This window comes from Tympanuchus pallidicinctus, unplaced genomic scaffold, assembly GCF_026119805.1.
Source record: "Tympanuchus pallidicinctus isolate F22 unplaced genomic scaffold, pur_lepc_1.0 scaffold3, whole genome shotgun sequence".
Taxonomy (NCBI): Eukaryota; Metazoa; Chordata; class Aves; order Galliformes; family Phasianidae; genus Tympanuchus; species Tympanuchus pallidicinctus.
This window is the reverse complement of record NW_026294747.1, coordinates 34,001,182-34,017,836: the sequence shown is the minus strand read 5'-3', so window position 1 is coordinate 34,017,836 and position 16,655 is coordinate 34,001,182. Positions and strand designations below refer to the sequence as shown.

General features: G+C 35.4%; 1 protein-coding gene across 2 annotated transcripts in view; it reads right to left on the bottom strand.

Annotated features, from left to right (window-relative positions):
* Positions 1 to 16,655, bottom strand: part of AKAP6 (A-kinase anchoring protein 6) — a 272,758-nt gene that overhangs the window by 212,325 nt on the left and 43,778 nt on the right. Inside the window, exons 1-2 of one of the 2 annotated variants that reach the window (XM_052694147.1) lie at positions 6,028 to 6,321; positions 2,683 to 3,034 (exon numbers count right to left, since the gene is read on the bottom strand). In XM_052694147.1, the coding sequence (XP_052550107.1) occupies positions 2,683 to 2,991 (309 nt within the window). In that variant the 5' untranslated portion in view covers positions 2,992 to 3,034; positions 6,028 to 6,321. Of the gene's footprint in view, positions 1 to 2,682; positions 3,035 to 6,027; positions 6,322 to 16,655 lie in introns of those variants that run through there. The other variant, XM_052694146.1, reaches the window with a different exon arrangement.

The following is a 16,655-nucleotide window of genomic DNA, read 5'->3' as shown; positions in this document are numbered from 1 at the left end:
GTCAGATTGCCCCTCTGCTGCCATCTGTCACTCGACAACAACATGTAATGGAATATTGTCAGGAAGACTCAATGTGTATTTCCATACCAACAACATCTGCCTCTGACATCATGGGTCAACATAATAAAATAGGAGGCATTACTTTCAGTGAAGCCCTTGTATATATTAATTACATACTCATGCATATGTGAGATGTTAGTACTTCGCCATTTACAATGGGAAGAATGGATAAGGCTTGTGCTCATCGTGCTGATCATAAACCTAACATATAAAAAATCTCTTATGTTACTGTTCAATTCAGTAACATTATTTTGCAAATGTACTGACTTCATCCGATGACTGCATTATAATTACTTTTATTCCATTTACTGAAAATATTAATTATGGCAAACAAAACAGCCTGGAGAAAATATCTTTTTTCACAATGCACTCTCAGCTATTGATCTCAATTATCCTCAGATGCAATGAGATAACTATATTCACGTTGACAACTTTTCCTCCTTCCTGAACATGTTACTTGCCTCCAAATAAAGCATGGATTACCATATTGCTCCATTTATCATGCACACTTGAGACTCTAGGTTCTGGAAATCTTTTAGTTAAAGCCCTAGAAATACTTAACATCAGCAATTATTAAGTGATGTAATGCAAGAGGATACAAGGATAAACAACTTGAAATATATCTAAAGCTTTTCTATGGCACTTGATTTTACAGATATTTATTTCTTTCTTGCCTGTACAGAGCTTAAAAGGCAAGCAAGATACAGAACTTTTTCTCCTAATGTCTCTGTTAAGAATTGTTGGCGCTTTTTACTGCTATTCCAGATCTTTTTTAGAAAACAATTTTTATAAGCAACTAAAACAATAATGTCAAATATTTCAAAAATGTCTTAAAATGCAAATGATTATAGAAAAAGAGAGCTTCTCTGCGAGTCCGAGCTCTGTACACAGCATTGTTTATTACAGCCTCAGTCCTAGCGCCCGTCACTGGATCACAGTTGAGATAACGGTGCATAATTGAGATTCTTACGTGTTATTCTTCTGCCCTTTTCAACAGTTGCATTAACCAGGTCCCTTCCTTGCCCTGAACAACCCCTAGGTAATACAGCAACTGCTAACATGGAAAAAAAAGCCACCATTAGGAATGTACTTTAAGAAGTACTGTTGAATACGCTACTTAAATTCTAAGAAGAAAACTGTAAGGGATGCTCTTAACTCACTGACTTCCATTTGGAAATAAGACATCTTATTGAATGCATGAGGGTAAATAGTATGTGCAGAACACTCTGATTTCCAACTGGCACAGGTCAGCTTGCACTCTGACCTGGCCTGAAGCTGTGAGCGGATGACATCCACAAGCTCCCTGCCTCTTCAGTTTCAGCTGAGCTCCATATTAATTTGGCCATAAGCAAACTCATATCAGTGCAGCATAAAGTCCAGCAAGATTCTCAACATCTGCTTGCAGAAATACTTTTCAGACATATTCTCTTAGAATCTACTGAATGTTGTAGACATAGGCCAGCACGGGCTCAAAGACTAGCAAAGTCTATCCCAATTTTCTCAGAAAAAATGGCATGAGCATAGATCATAAAGAAATCAAGACTGAATACAGTACAACTGCTCTACAGATAATGCTCGTACACAGAGTTGTATTTTAAGACAGCTTAAAGCCTCAGTCCAAAAATAAACATAAATAAAATACCATTGTGCTGAGTATGAAGGAAAACTATGTTTGCACAAACAGGCCTCAGAATACACAGCTCTGAAGACAGCTCAGTCTGAAGAGTGAACATTTGCTTACTATTTTTGGAGGCTGTTTGCTTCCTTCAGAAGCATGTTTAGCGTGCTTCAGGAAACCCAGCCATGCAAATGAATATGCACGAAAGTTCCAGAGAATATTTGTCTGAATTTCGTTCTGAATTTTCATTGAATTGTTGAAAAAAATTAAATTCAGGATCAAGAGAGCTATAAGTATTTAAACAGACTTAATTTCAGTTGATGAGTTGATGGAAGGAAGATTTAACAAAAAAAATCCATAGGTTTTTAAATTCCATTTTATTTTATTTCCAAGTCTAGTCTCCCTAATGCATTTTCCTGCTGAAAAAAAAACAGTGATTGATTTATTGACTGTGACTATTCAAATCTTATCACTTCTTATTGCTTACTGTGAGTCAGAGATTTAAAAAAATTATGTATTTACTGTTCTGTATATAGTCCCATCTAATTTCAGCCTTGAACATAACCTCCATGCGACTGAGAGCCCAGGCATTAGACCTATGCTCTTTCTATCCTACTACTTCAAGTTTCAAGTGAGTAGCCACACTTATTAGGAAAAAGATTTTAGAGTTTTATGGACTTAAGCTCATTAAAATCAAAGAGAATATTTCTGGGAATTTTCAAGATAACTGATTAAATTTCTTTCAGTACTTTATTTGCTTCTCTTAGAGTGTGAATGTATTCATTTACATGGTTATGGCTGCTGAATCCAGTGATAAGTACTGTAAAAAAAAAGTCTGAAAATGATTCTCCTTTCGTTCTCCCTGAAAGAGATTGGTCTATTTTTTAACAAAAGCTGCCAGATATGATATAGCAAATGTGAAAAGGTCTTTTGTTTACTTCATCAGCAGCAGACCTTAAGAAACCATCTTCATGTAAAAGTATGCAATGTTGAATTCATCCTACCTTTAGCTGCACTAGATGCACATCCACATGTCTGCTATCCGAGTCCTGCTGGACAGAATAAGTCAGATCCCTGACTCTTTCAGATGTCATTCGAAGCCATGTCTCAATTTCTGGCAAATGAAGAACAATCTTCCAATCAGCCCCAGTGTGTAGAGGAGGTGGCTTGTCATATTGCTGTCCAGAATCAAGCTCTTTCATGACATCCTCTTCCCCATCTACTGTAGGAGTCATGTTTATAAGCATGGGAGAAGCATCAGATGGCGTGGGGTCCAGATCTTGTGTTCTCATAGGAGAGAGTGCTACATCCATGGCTAACACAGGAAAGTTTAAAACATAATTCTTCAGTATCTATCTGTAAGGACAAAAAAAAAAAAAAAAGAGACTGCTGTTATGAGACATAATTTACAAAAAAAAAAAAACAAAAAAAAAACAAAAAAACAAAAAACAAAAAAACCCCATTCAAGTAGACTAGAAGTAAATGGAAAATTCAGAGAGGTATCATCATATCTCTCACATAAATCTTTCAAGTTGCACATCCAACTGACAAGTTTGAGAATGAACAGATTTTCCAAATTAGCTTTCATAATTAGAACAAACAACTTCCTTAAGAAAAATAACATTAGCACATTTCTCCCACTGTAGAAAAAACAGCTTTTATTCACGAAAAAAATGTACAGACTTTCTACAATTACAACAAACAAACTGAATGTCCACGAAGTTACTGTACTCCACAAGTTAACAAGGGTCTCATATTTGTAAATTAGCACATATTAGTACATATTACTTGTCCTGAAAGTTATGACTAAACAAAACATATCTCAGGTTTCATGGAATTTCTTTTTGCAATTGCCTGCTCAATGGTCATTTACAATAAAATTTTTGACAGTGTCCTAGTTCTATCAGTATTCCATATCGTAACATCATATGACAGGCTGTTGGGTGTAGAGACACTGGCCTGCAGAGCTGTGTTTTCCATTTATCTTCAGCAGCCTCACATGAGTTTTAACTCTTCAAGGGTTAGTCAAGATACACTGGGATGCACAGCATTTCCCAGGATCCACATGATTTCCAATTCTGGGTGATGGGAAAAAAGCTCTCTGGTCTTTTTCCAGGAGGCAAGGGGTAGGGAGCCTGTCAATAAAGATTCAGATGGACTTTTTCTCTCCTCCGGTTTTATTTTTGGTTCATTTTATTACCCTATTAATTATTCTGTATTATCTCACATTCCTTTCAATAAACTACTTCTCCTACTTAATTGGCTTTTTCTTTCTTCCCTTCCCCCCCTTTCTTCCCGAGGAGGTGAAGGGGTGTCACATTATTAACGCTTCAAACCATGGCAAACAGTAAATTTTTGACAACAAATTTGTATGCTTGGTTAGTCTGCTTGTAGGCAGACTTCGGTTTTGAAATTTAAATTCTTATAATTTTGTTAGATTAATAACTGTTGCAATACACAAATCTCTATCAAAATATATAGATAAGAATTATATACTTAGGTGACAAAATGCATACTTAAAATATACTTAAAATATAGGAGTGACTGGTCTCTTCTCACCAGTGACAGGACAAGGGGAAATGGCCTTAAGTTGCAACAGGGCAAGTTTAGGTTGGATATCAGGAAAAACTTCTTTACTGAGAGGGTTGTTAAACATTGAAATAGGATCCCTAGGGAGGTGTTTGAGTCACCATCCCTGTGTTTAAAAACTGATTGGATGTGGTGCTCAGGGACATGATTTAGCAGAGGGCTGCTAGTTAGAGTTGTATGGTTAGGTTGGGGCTGGACTCAATGATCTCGAAGGCCTTTTCCAACCTGACTGATTCTATGATTCAATTCCATGATTCTATGACTTTATTGAAGTCCCAGATCATTATGTTTTCAGCATACACTTACAATGTTCACTGGAAAAAGGAAAACATTTTGCTCTATTCCTCTTCCTCTGTAAGCTCTAGCTACATGTAGAAGGCTGCAGTAGACCTTACGCCCAAGGAAAAAAAAAGAATACATAACAGAATGGAGTCAGACTTAGAGCTAAGTAAAGAATTATGAAAACTTGAATTTAGCAGGAGATGCAATTTCAGAAAGATTCAAATTTGATACATTAGAAATACTTTAATTACATTTTAGCAACTTACGCTTGCATCTCCATAGTGCTAAGATCACAAAACAAAGAATGTAGCCATACAGCTATTACTTTGGGCAAAATCCCAGGTCTTTTATGGGTGATTAAAGAGTACAGTTTTGTTTTTAGCATAACAGCAGTAAGATAGCAAAAAAAACACCAGTGATTTTTCACTACTAAATCAACTATGCTCTATTGAGTTATATTCCTAACTATTTCAGTAGTATTCAGTATTCAATGACTACTCCTGCAGAAAGTGAGTACCAAGGAAGCACCCAGACATCAGTCTACTTCTCATAGTTTGGAAGGGGGGGAGAGGGGAGAAAGGAAAAAAAAAAGTCATTTACTGTTCGCTTTATTTTAGGGTGTATCTTGCTCCTATTTAGTAATTTATCTTCTGCACATCTATCACTCCCTCAAAAAAATATTTGAAACTGCTCTCAAGCTGGTTAATATTAATTTAGCACTTCAGAACAAAATTTCTATCTGTGCAATCAAAGGAAAGAATGAAAAATTTAAATCACTTTTAGTCTCTGCTGCATGATTTCCAACTCTTTCAGCTCAATTTTGTAAAACGCTTCTGAATAAGACTGTGTCAAACAAAAAGCTTTATAGAAAGACTGCATAATATGAATGTTTCAGGATACTGAGCATCTCTCATATCCATCTCTTTTCATATCCCTTGTTTTTCAACTTGAATGCTGTTGCCATACATACACCAAATATATTTTGTTAGACAAAACTCTATCTGAAGACATTTTCCCTTAAATACTGTTGCTCATAGCCCAAGTTTATAGCATATAAATCAACTGTTCCATCAGGTAAAAATATCTTATTTTAGACATATCCTTCACATGAATTCCTCTCTCAAAAAGTGACATTACAGTAAAGTTGATACAGTCTTTATTTTGGTATGTTTGTCAGCAATAGGTTAAACAAGTCCACCAACAAAAAGTTGGGCTCAAATCACTAAATGATGCAGAAACACAGAAAGTACAGCACTTGCTTAGTGTGCATGTGAAAAAAACTACAAAACCCACTGGCACTCCGCAAGAGTTTTTCTAACATGACTCAGCACTAGCGAGGACATTAAGGCAATTAGCAAACAGAAATTAAAGCATGCTGCTGAAGAAGCAAACAAAAGACAGCGCATGAGGCATACAGAGCACAGCTCCAGCTCTAATGCAGTGCATTCGCAACCAGCACCCGCCCAAAACCTGCTGACCTGGGTGCTTTTACGATCGTTCGACTTTACTCAAGCTCACCAGCATTACAGCTATATCTCCTCAATCATAGTCACTCTTAGAGTCAAGTTCTTTAAGGCTTTTCTCTCTGGCAGATAATATAGCAAGTTGCAGCACTTCAAGAAAGAAAATGAGAAAGAATTTGAAAATAGATAACTCAATACGGTCTCTTAAAAAAAAAAAAACAACAAACATACAAAGGTATTACAACACACTGGCTACTAATTATCAAGGTCTGGGGCACCTTTAAAAAAAGCCTACACACACTTGAAAGGAGAAACCGTCACAGCTAGAAGCAACTGAGCCGGAACACCAGCATGCAGACTGATTAGTACGCAGACTCAAGATATCGCTTCCTGGCAGAATAAAAAAGGCACCGTCAGGCAGCTCTGGTGCAGGCAGGGCAAACCAAAAGCTCCTCCTGCTCCCTCCAAAAACTGAGCACAAAAAATCACGGCTTCCCCGGAAGACTCCCGAAACCAGAGGTGAGAGCAGGCCCCTTCCAGCTGCTCTCTGGCCCAAAGAGATGCCAGGTGGCTCTGTGCCCTCCCTGCGGAGCCATGTCTGGGGTAGCCCTGGGGGGCAGATGGAAAAAGCAAAGAGCCCTGCTACAGAGGTGATGATACAGGTGCAGGGTTCCGCTCTCTGGATCACTGAACATGCTTACGCTGGGTGGGCTCTGACCAGGTCAGCACCCTAACAGAGAGCTGCACTCATAAGATTTTGTTAAGCCACCAGCTCCTGAAGATAAGTTATCTGCTTGTCACACAATTCTTATGTACACAATTGCATCTGTTGACCCCAGCTGTATATTTTTTCCTCTCAATACCCTAATCTTTAAGACATTAATTTATACAACACATGCATGGAAGCTAAAAACAGCAAGATAGGATGTGAAGTCCTGCTTTAACTGTTCCAATATTTGAATAAAGTAGCACCAGTGAAATCAATAAATCTCAGCAATAAATTTTGAGACTTAAAATTTTTTTTGAGCAATATAGATTAAATCATTTGCTAGGAAATGTATGAATGGATAAATCACATCAAACAACACTTTGGTACAAATATTACAATGCTAGACATTTTGTGTGACTGACTTCAATTACTCAGTTTGTTATATTTTTGGTTTACTTTTCCAAATTCTGTGAGATGCACAGATAGCAAACTGTAAACCATTATAAAACACTTATTAAAACTGAATACATTTATTCCAGTTACTCTGTATATGATCCTATAGAAAAAAATACTTTGAAAAAAAGGTACAGCCATACTTGCCCGTCCTAACAGAGTCACTATCACAGCTGAAATTCTTTATAAAATGAACAGCTAAGTCTGGCTTTCTACAGTGTCAAATTCTGATAGCACTGGTGACAGTTTTAGGCAGCAAGCAGTGCAAAAATCAGAGGCTAGATTTCCAGTCAGCTGAATTCTTTCTGTACCTAAAGTATCTGTACAAACTATGTGGCTTTAAACCTGCAGATGGACAGCTGAAAACATATTTTCAGATGTCACAATCAATAAAAGTTCATGTATCAATATTTTCAGGATGTAGCCTTTTATCATTATCAGTGCAGGAATGATTTATGACTTCATTATTAAAAAAATACAGCTCAAATTACTTATTTTCTATCACTTCTGAAGCTACCATTTTAATACACTAAAAGGATACATGTATAAATTACACAATACAGCTAAGAGTTTGGATCTTTCTGGTTGTAGAAAAAATTACATAGATGAATAAAGAGTAAATTTTTTCCTAAGTCCCTTCTATACCATTCTATATGTTTTCATTGGTACTTATATGAAAGGTGAGAGGTTCTGTGTAAGCACATGCACACATATGCTTTCTATCTTCATATTCAGTAAGTGCATTATGCTTAACAGATGGCTGATTACCTTCCACTAATCACACAGGCAATCTTGCTCTCCCCTGGTTTTCCGCTCAATCAGATCCCAATGCTTTTATGCAAAACACAGAGTATGTCAACCATAATATAATTCATCAATCATCACAAGCCTTGAAAGACCTCCTTCACTCATTCTGCACCCGTTATTCACATTTTCCTTGTTTATACAGTGCAGTACATATTCACTCTGCCAGCTATCAGATCATCCACATTTTCCTGCAACAGCAGACAGCTTCTGTCAAACAAAGATTCATTAAGCATTTTAAGTCATACAGTAGTCCAAGTATTGATCAGTGGTGCAGACACTGGGTTGAGTGAATGTTAATGAGCTCTAATTTTTCTTACTGTCACTTATAGTTAAAAATCAACCATAGGCATTATATAGCCACCTGCCTGTCAAGTAAACAATTCATTTCATTCTAAAAAATGGCATAAAGGAAAAAAAAAAAACTACCAGAAACTCCATCATTAAATAATTATGTCTGCTTGCTGACTCTAAAATATAATGATGTAAATTTTAACATCAGGTTTAATGGGCTAATAGTTGAGTTTCCTTAAAAAGATACAGTCACAACGAATATCTTACACAGCCAACTTTAATTTCCATTTCTTTTACAGTTCAGTAGTCTCAGGACTTTTTTGCCAAATTTTCAGGCTGTATTTCAGGGAAATTGTCTTCTTCAGAGAAGACACTGGTACATCAAAAACTAAACTGTCAATAACTATCTAGAAAGCAACTTGAATTTAATTTCATATTGATATTATCCATGCTGAAGTGATTCTATTTCTGATTTTATACTTGATTTAAGAAAAATGACAATTCAAGAGATGGTTAATTTTACTTTTTTTTTTTTAATCCATATCATTTTATGAAATGTGTTCTTTTATCAAATACGCCCTTTATCATTGTCCTACTATTACATCTAAATATCAGAATAAATTGAACAGGAAGGGCCACTTTTTTCATTTAGAATAGCTGGGCCTCCTGTGCGATGTGTACAGACTCTCAGAGGGGAGGTGATTCCTGGACTTCTGCAGGATACAGACCAAAGAGACATGCACAGTAATGTCAGTATTATGACCAACAATTAGAAATGTGATTAAACAGTTAAATGCAATGGACTTAAATTCCATTAAAACATCTAAGGCTTTAATGGTAGCAGCACCAGACCACTAATGGTTAGCAGGAGATACGCCACCATGGATGCTTAAAGTTCCTGATTACGGCTATAAATCAGCAACAATAGTGACTCAGCAGGCTCTTTTGGTATCTGCTGTTTCTTTAATACAAGGTGAAGAAAAATTTAGAACTTGCAGGTCTGTAGAAGGTATGAAATACTCCAAACATTTATGCTCCGAGTAAATGCAGAATCTTACAAGATTGAAAATTTGAGCAAAGAAATAGCAGATTAAACTCACTATAGGCAAACTGGTATAATATGCAGGAGAAAAAACAATCCTAATCACATGAATAAAATGGACCTCAAGATGGATGTGAGTAATCAAGACCTTAGAAGGAAAATTGTCCAAGTTCTAGAAAAATAATCAAGCTCAATATTCAATAGCAAACAAAAAGAAAAGCAAAAAAATAGAAACACCTAGGAAAAGAATAGGAAAAAAAAGCAGAAAATTAATTACATCGCTATTTAAATCCATGGCTCCCAGCTGAAATGTTGTGTGAGAAATTTCCCTCATAGCAAAGGGAATCCAGTGGAACTGAAAAAAGGGTTCAAAAAAGGCAATTTGAAGAACAAACAGGAACAGGAATTGCCTCTGTTCAAGTGAAAGCTGATCAAGCTGATGCTGTCAGCCTAGAAAAAGTAGCTTAGAGGATAAGGTAGAGGTCATCTGCCTAAACTTATAGACTTAGGAGAATACTTCAGCCATTCTTTTTTACATAATTTCTGCACACAGTTCTCCAAAGGAGAGCCAGAGGATTCACTCTAAGTATCCCTTTCAAGAATAATTGACAAAGACATCTTAAACAATTTCCTGTTACAGAAAGCATAATGGGGCATTTAAACAACATTCCTGAACTTACCTCTCTTTTCAATTTGTTCAGTGACTTCAGCTAATTCAAAAACTCCAACTTCCTGATTGAAATTCACAAGTGTACATGCAGTATTTATTAAGTCAAAATTACAATATATTATAAAAGCTTTAAGCGAAAGTCCAGTAAACTCCTGTCAGAAATTTTTACCTTTATTGTCAAGTCCCAGAATTTCATAATCTGTAGAAACTGCACTGTATTGTACTGCTACAAATAATCATTGGTTTAACAGTAGAAGCAACAGAGCTTTATGTCACAGCAAGACTTTACTAACTCTGCATCTTTACAGAAACACTAAATTGACCAAACAACTTATCAAACAGTTCTAGTCTAGTATCAACTGAACTGGAACTTTTAACTACTCCTCTGAAATTGAATACTAAAATATTCACACTGAGTCTTGAAAGCCATCATGTAGAAAAAGGAATACTTCTCGTCTTTAAAATTCTCTTCCAAAGGAATTATCCCGTAAGTGTTCATGTAAAAACATTAATACTGTGACATGTGGTGAACTCTTGTATGAAGCAGCACATAAAATTTATATACTTCAGGCTCATATCATTTTATTTTCTCAGGAAAAAGCAAAGAGATTCAATGAAAATAGTCTCATTAGGCAACTGTAATGAGATGCACCAAGAAAAAAAAAAAAACAACAACAACCACCTTGCTCTATAATACTTACAGACACTGAAAAAGATTGTGTAGTGTCACATTCATACAGATATGATGTACTCATTCAATCATATTGGGATGAATAGTGCTGTTTCCTGTCAATTTCTGATTCAGCACAAGTTTGCCCTGCAGTAAGAAAGTGACTAGTTGATGATACGGTGAGAAGACATTAACATTAAAATGGACAAAGAGAAATCAGTTGAGCCATATTCATTCATCATTACTTCAGAAACCTTTATCAGGTATAGCTGCACCCAAACACCTTAAGGCATTTGATGTCCTAATTTTCACTCCACAATGTCAGCAGTTCAAGAACAGGGGCAAGTTTCATACTGATTCTCCAACATGCGTGAGAAGGTTTATGTTTCAGTGGGATACTTTTGGCTTTCTCTTTGTTTGCTTGATGTTTGTTCTTTGGTTTTATTTTATTACTGTTGTTCTGTTATTTTAATCTCTCTGGGTAAAGTCACGCTTGCCATTTTAGTGGCCAGCAGCAAGTGTTTGCAGACATAGCTTAACTTTTTCCTTCAACAATAAGATGGTGAGGAACATAAAATCGGTACTCGAAGTGGTCCCTAATTCAAAAAACTTTTTTCTAACAAAACAATATGAAAGGCCTTGTAACAGGGAAGACAGCAAAATCAAGATGAGGCTTGGCTGAATAACAATCTCCATTTAAAACGGCCTTTAGAATGCACAGAGATTTGCTACCAAATATCTCCTTACAGAAGAATTTTAAAATTAAGTTCATAAATTTTATAGCAGCTTTCTCCAATTCTCTCATAAGCATTACTGTCAAAGATTTTTCCACTGGTTTACAGAGACAGACTGTTCTCTTTAGACACCTAATATTTATTTTTGTCTCCCCCAAAGCAGGGAAAAAAAAAAACAAAAAACTTTTTTCCCCAAGTCAAAGTTAAAATAGAGTATTTTGCTTTTAAAAAAACACTAAAAATATCTACTGTTCTCACTATCACGTAAGGATTAACAACAAATAACTTATCTTTTAAATATAATATTTCCCCACCATTAATAGAACACCATCGCCGCTGTGCTTTGTGTCAGCCTGGGGATTCACAGAACTAGGCTGATCTCTCTGGAACACAAATTGCTTTCCTGCACTGAGTCACACCAGTGTTTTCTGCTCTGTTATTTTGGTTTCTAGTACTTTCTAATATCAATAATGCATACAGTCAGTTGTTTCAGACGTCCAGTTATCAGTAACAGGATATAAAACACTGTCTTCCTTTGAGTATGAATTTTTAATGTACATGAAGAGATGTCCTGTATGCAATGATAAACCATAGCTTGTGTAACCATTTTGCAGACTCTATCAACTTGGATAAATCCTGACTTTTGATGCTGACTTACTGTTTACCTAAAAATAGATATCTACTTGCGCAGTGCTATCAGTTGGACAACACCATCGCCTAAAATAATGCCCACAACTACTTTGTTCTCTCTCTTTCCATTACGCAGTTTTACAAGGTCATTTACACCATCACCATAAAGACACCTCCCTTGTCTGGTGCAGAATTATTTTTCCTGGATCATACTTGGCAGAGACAAGCTCTTTTTCTCCAGATATACCAATACTGGTTTTGCACATAGAGCCTTCTAGTTTCACCATCATCCACCTTCTGAATAGAATTTTAAAAAATAATACTACTTTATATAATAATAATACTATATATATAAATATACTATATAACAATAATAATACTTTCTCATCATATTGAATGTTACAAATTTTTGAAGAAAAGTCATGATAAACTGCAATCTCTGCACAGAGTTCAAGGATCTTACTAACTTAATCTTGCACCAGAATTTTAGTCAAAATTACAAATATTGGCAATTGCAGAACTTTCTTAAATTCAAAAATCAGTTTCAGAACTGATAGAAGCTGGGACATTTTTCAGTATCAAATTCTTTCAAATCATCATGTACAGTTTTATGGGAACAAAGTACACCAGCTCTGGAGTTGCAATCCATAACAGCAAGGTAATTGATTCTGATCTCTCTCTCTCTTTCTGTCTCATTATTGTTTACTAAAACTAAATTTATGGAAGTCAATAACATGAAAGGAGTAAAATAGCAGGCTTTCAAAAGGTTCTTAAGGCTGAACACTGACAATTAAGGAGCAAATGTTTCTACTCTTTTAAGTCACACTTCATTTTACCATAAGGAAAGGATGACTGTGTACAGCCATTAGAAGTACTTTCTAAATGGGAATAAACAGGATTGGATATTTGTGGTTCAAATTATTGGAGCCCACAACTCAAAGTATCACCTTTGTCATCTGCTGCACTAGAGGGTTATACTTACTTTATACAGACAATTATGTTCATTCAGGTTCTTAGTTTTGTCTTGATATGAAAGGTACACATAAGACCAGGTTCCATCATTTCATGAAATGTTTTCAGTCTCAGAGAACTCTCCTAGAAACATGATCTGGGACTCGTATCTTAATTTTCAAGAGGCAGAAATAATTGTGCTGCCTCAAATAGGTATAATTTACTTCATAAGAACAGCTTAACGATGGTAAATCATACCCCCTTTGCTGCCATCAACAGGTGGTAAGATATTGACCCCAGACAATTAGGAACAGATGAGTTGCAGACTTCTTCATGCATTCCACACCAACAGTGTACGTTCCCACCATCTTCTTAGCATTTTCTTTTTTTTCTTTTTTTAAACATTGCATAATTCACTAATGTGAATAATAAACAAATTCCATGAAATAGACCACAGGAGGTGCATTCAGTTTTATAAAGAAATTTAATTTTAGACCAAATAACTAGTAAGAACAGCAGGATCTTTATAAACTAAGGATTTGAAATGCTTGGATGACCAAGGTCTTTCCTTTGACTATATTTCAAGTAAATTGCTCTGCCCCCGCAAATTTCCATTGCAAGGTTTGATGAGTCTCTGGGCAACCTAATCTACCTGTGCATGTCCTGTTCATTGCAGGGGAGTTAGACTAGAGAATTTTTAAAGATCCCTTATAACTCTAAGGAGTCTATGATTCTGTGAAATTCAGGTAGCTCCAACTCAGAAACTTTTTCATCCTCCTACCAATTAAGCACACAGGACATGAAAGGGGAAGACTACAAATAAATGGAGCAGAACAGAGAAACATTGCTTCCAGCCTTATTCTAGATCATCTTGTCTTGTCTGCTTTCCAAATTTTTATTAAAAAGTTGATGGAATAGTAAATATTGCAAATAGTACCCTTTCATCATTGTTTGGAATACACTGCTACAAGTCAAGAGCATCTTCAATTTAAAACTGGTTTTTAATTACTGTGATTTTTACAGCAAAAGTGAAATTATAGAGGTAGAAAAAGTTTCTTCAGAAGGCTAGGTAAACATACAGCTATGAACTATATCCCTGTAGGAACATGCTTAATATTTCTTTCAATCAGAGAAATATTCTGATGGAAAACTACTAAGTAGTAGAAAATAACATCTAGCCATTTGAAAATTGTGTGCACTATATGTAGAGACAAATGATGATGACTTTCATCCCAGGTACGTTTACAAAAATAATTTTTCTCACATGAACAATCTATTCGAATTTATATAGCCATGTGCTTACATATGCGTTTCCTAACATCAATTGCCAGATGCTGTATTTACAATATTATGCATCTCTTTATTATATTCAGCTTTTAGTTTGAAAATCGGGACTAAAATCCTACAGTGTTTGCCCTTCTCCAGATGTCACCCCTTTCTAGGTTTGCAGAGCCTATAAAAATTAAACTTCATGATACAGATTTTTTTCCTCAGCTACACCTACGATTGCAGAGGAGCATAAGATGTTAACTCCTATTTCAAAAACAAACAAAACAAATATGCAGAACTATTTTCTCTAGGCTATATAGAACTACGCAAATATAAGCCTCTAATTCATTCATTCCTGATACATAATTTAAAAAAAATACAGTCAGCAATTCATATGAAATATTTATTTTTTTTATATAATCACCCAGGGCTTCTGAGAAGTCCTGGCAGTCTGTCATTTTATTGAAGGTCTACGGGAGTTGATCAGGTTCAGCCCTTTAATTTTTTCATTAGTTAACACATCAATTACATGATTTGATTATTTTCAAGTTTTAGTCTCAAACTGTTCATAGTATAAAAGATTTTTTTAATTTCAATTTTCGTTACTCAGTGTTACCAGTCTCCTATGATACACTAAATCATGTAGCTGTGAGGCACATATTAATGCACTATTTCTGAAGAATGCAAATTTTCAGCATAAATAAGAATGACATCTTTAATACAAACTTTTATATTCCAGAGACATACAAAGCAATCCTGACTTTATAGACCTTATGGTAATCCTGAACATTTAATATATAATCACTTGGAAAGGCTCAGACTAGTAACACATAGAAAGTAGAATTAAACCAGAGCAACTGAGAAATCTCTATCAAAGCATCTCAAAAAGTTCTGCTTAAGGCACTATGATAGTGAGTGCCATTTCCAAGAAGGAACAGGAAGTAAACCTTTCATTTCATTTAAGACTTCCCTAATCATTGGCATATGAGGAAAAAAAAAGAAAAAAAAAGAAAAAAAAAACAGAACAATGATTTTCTCTTACAAAATCTGAGGAAGTGATTTGTCCTGGAAATGTGGCTTCAGATTGAGCCTGTGTTAATTACTCATGCATGCAGAATAGTCAAGCCTTCAGAAAAATGATCAGAAAATATAGGAAAACCAATATACTGCATGCTTTCATAAGAAAATGAGATTGAAAGAAAAAAAAGTCATGAAATCCTAACTGTTTCATTGCAACAAATTTAACACAGAGAGATACAGTCTTGTCCTTCACTATCCTTCAGTGCCTTACACTTGTCCTCACTGAGGCCACGATGAATCCTTGTTTAGGTCTCCCTTGCCTTACACACTGCAGGTTCTGTTCTCAGCTCTGAAGACCAGCCTGCCCCTTTGTGGAATCTGCAAACCCTCAGCATCATACAAGCATCATAAACTGGCCACGCATATAAAACAGACACAATATCTAACTCAAAAAAAAATGAAGTTGTATGTAACAAATTCATTCATCTAGTGAAAGAGCTTTATTCAATCAACTACAAAATTCCTATTTTACATATCTCATGCTATCACCACTAAATGCAAGTAACATGACTTCACCGTTAGTGTATATGAAATGGTGATGGACCTAAGCTGCTCTCCCTAAACTGAAGGTCCTATTGTTTCTCCTTCTGAAAATTCCATTGCTTCTTTTAAAATCATAGTATGGAAACACATTTTCAGTTCTCAATTGACATATACTTTAGAAATAATGATATCAGCACCTGTTACTTCTTTCCTGACAAGCAGTCAATCCACTGAATTGTAAGTATAGCCTAAAAAAAAAAAAATCTACATAAAATCCTACCAATGTAAAACCAAACCAGCATGATGCTGTTTAATATTAAAATGTTTTTAAAACTCAGTCATTCTATCATGGAACTAATCCACAGAATGAAAAGTGTTTGGACCTCTGCTTTTTTCCTCTTCCTTCACGGACATGTCTGAGAAGTAGACACAAGACTTTAAAGAACAAGTTCATGCAAGATGCTACCCTGTGCACAATGGAGTATTTTTTAAATTAATGGTAATATAAGTACATCAGGACTATTAAATTCATGAGGAAGGGGAAGAACATGCTAAGCCATATCTAGGGATTTTTATATCACCTTACCACTATATGGTAAGATGATACAAAAGTCACCTTACCATATATAGTGCAAGTGTCATGACAAGCAATATTCCAGTTGACAGTATCCCCATGTTATACCATGATAGCGTAATGGTCAAAATAAAAAACCAATTTTTTAAAGATAGTACCTTTAACACTGATTGAAACACATTTTTGCACTAAAGCATTTACTCCTGGGGCATGGAAGAAAAAATAAAACAATCTGACAGTTTGAAAAAGAAAACAAATGTTTCCAAATCTTTGGGTTATC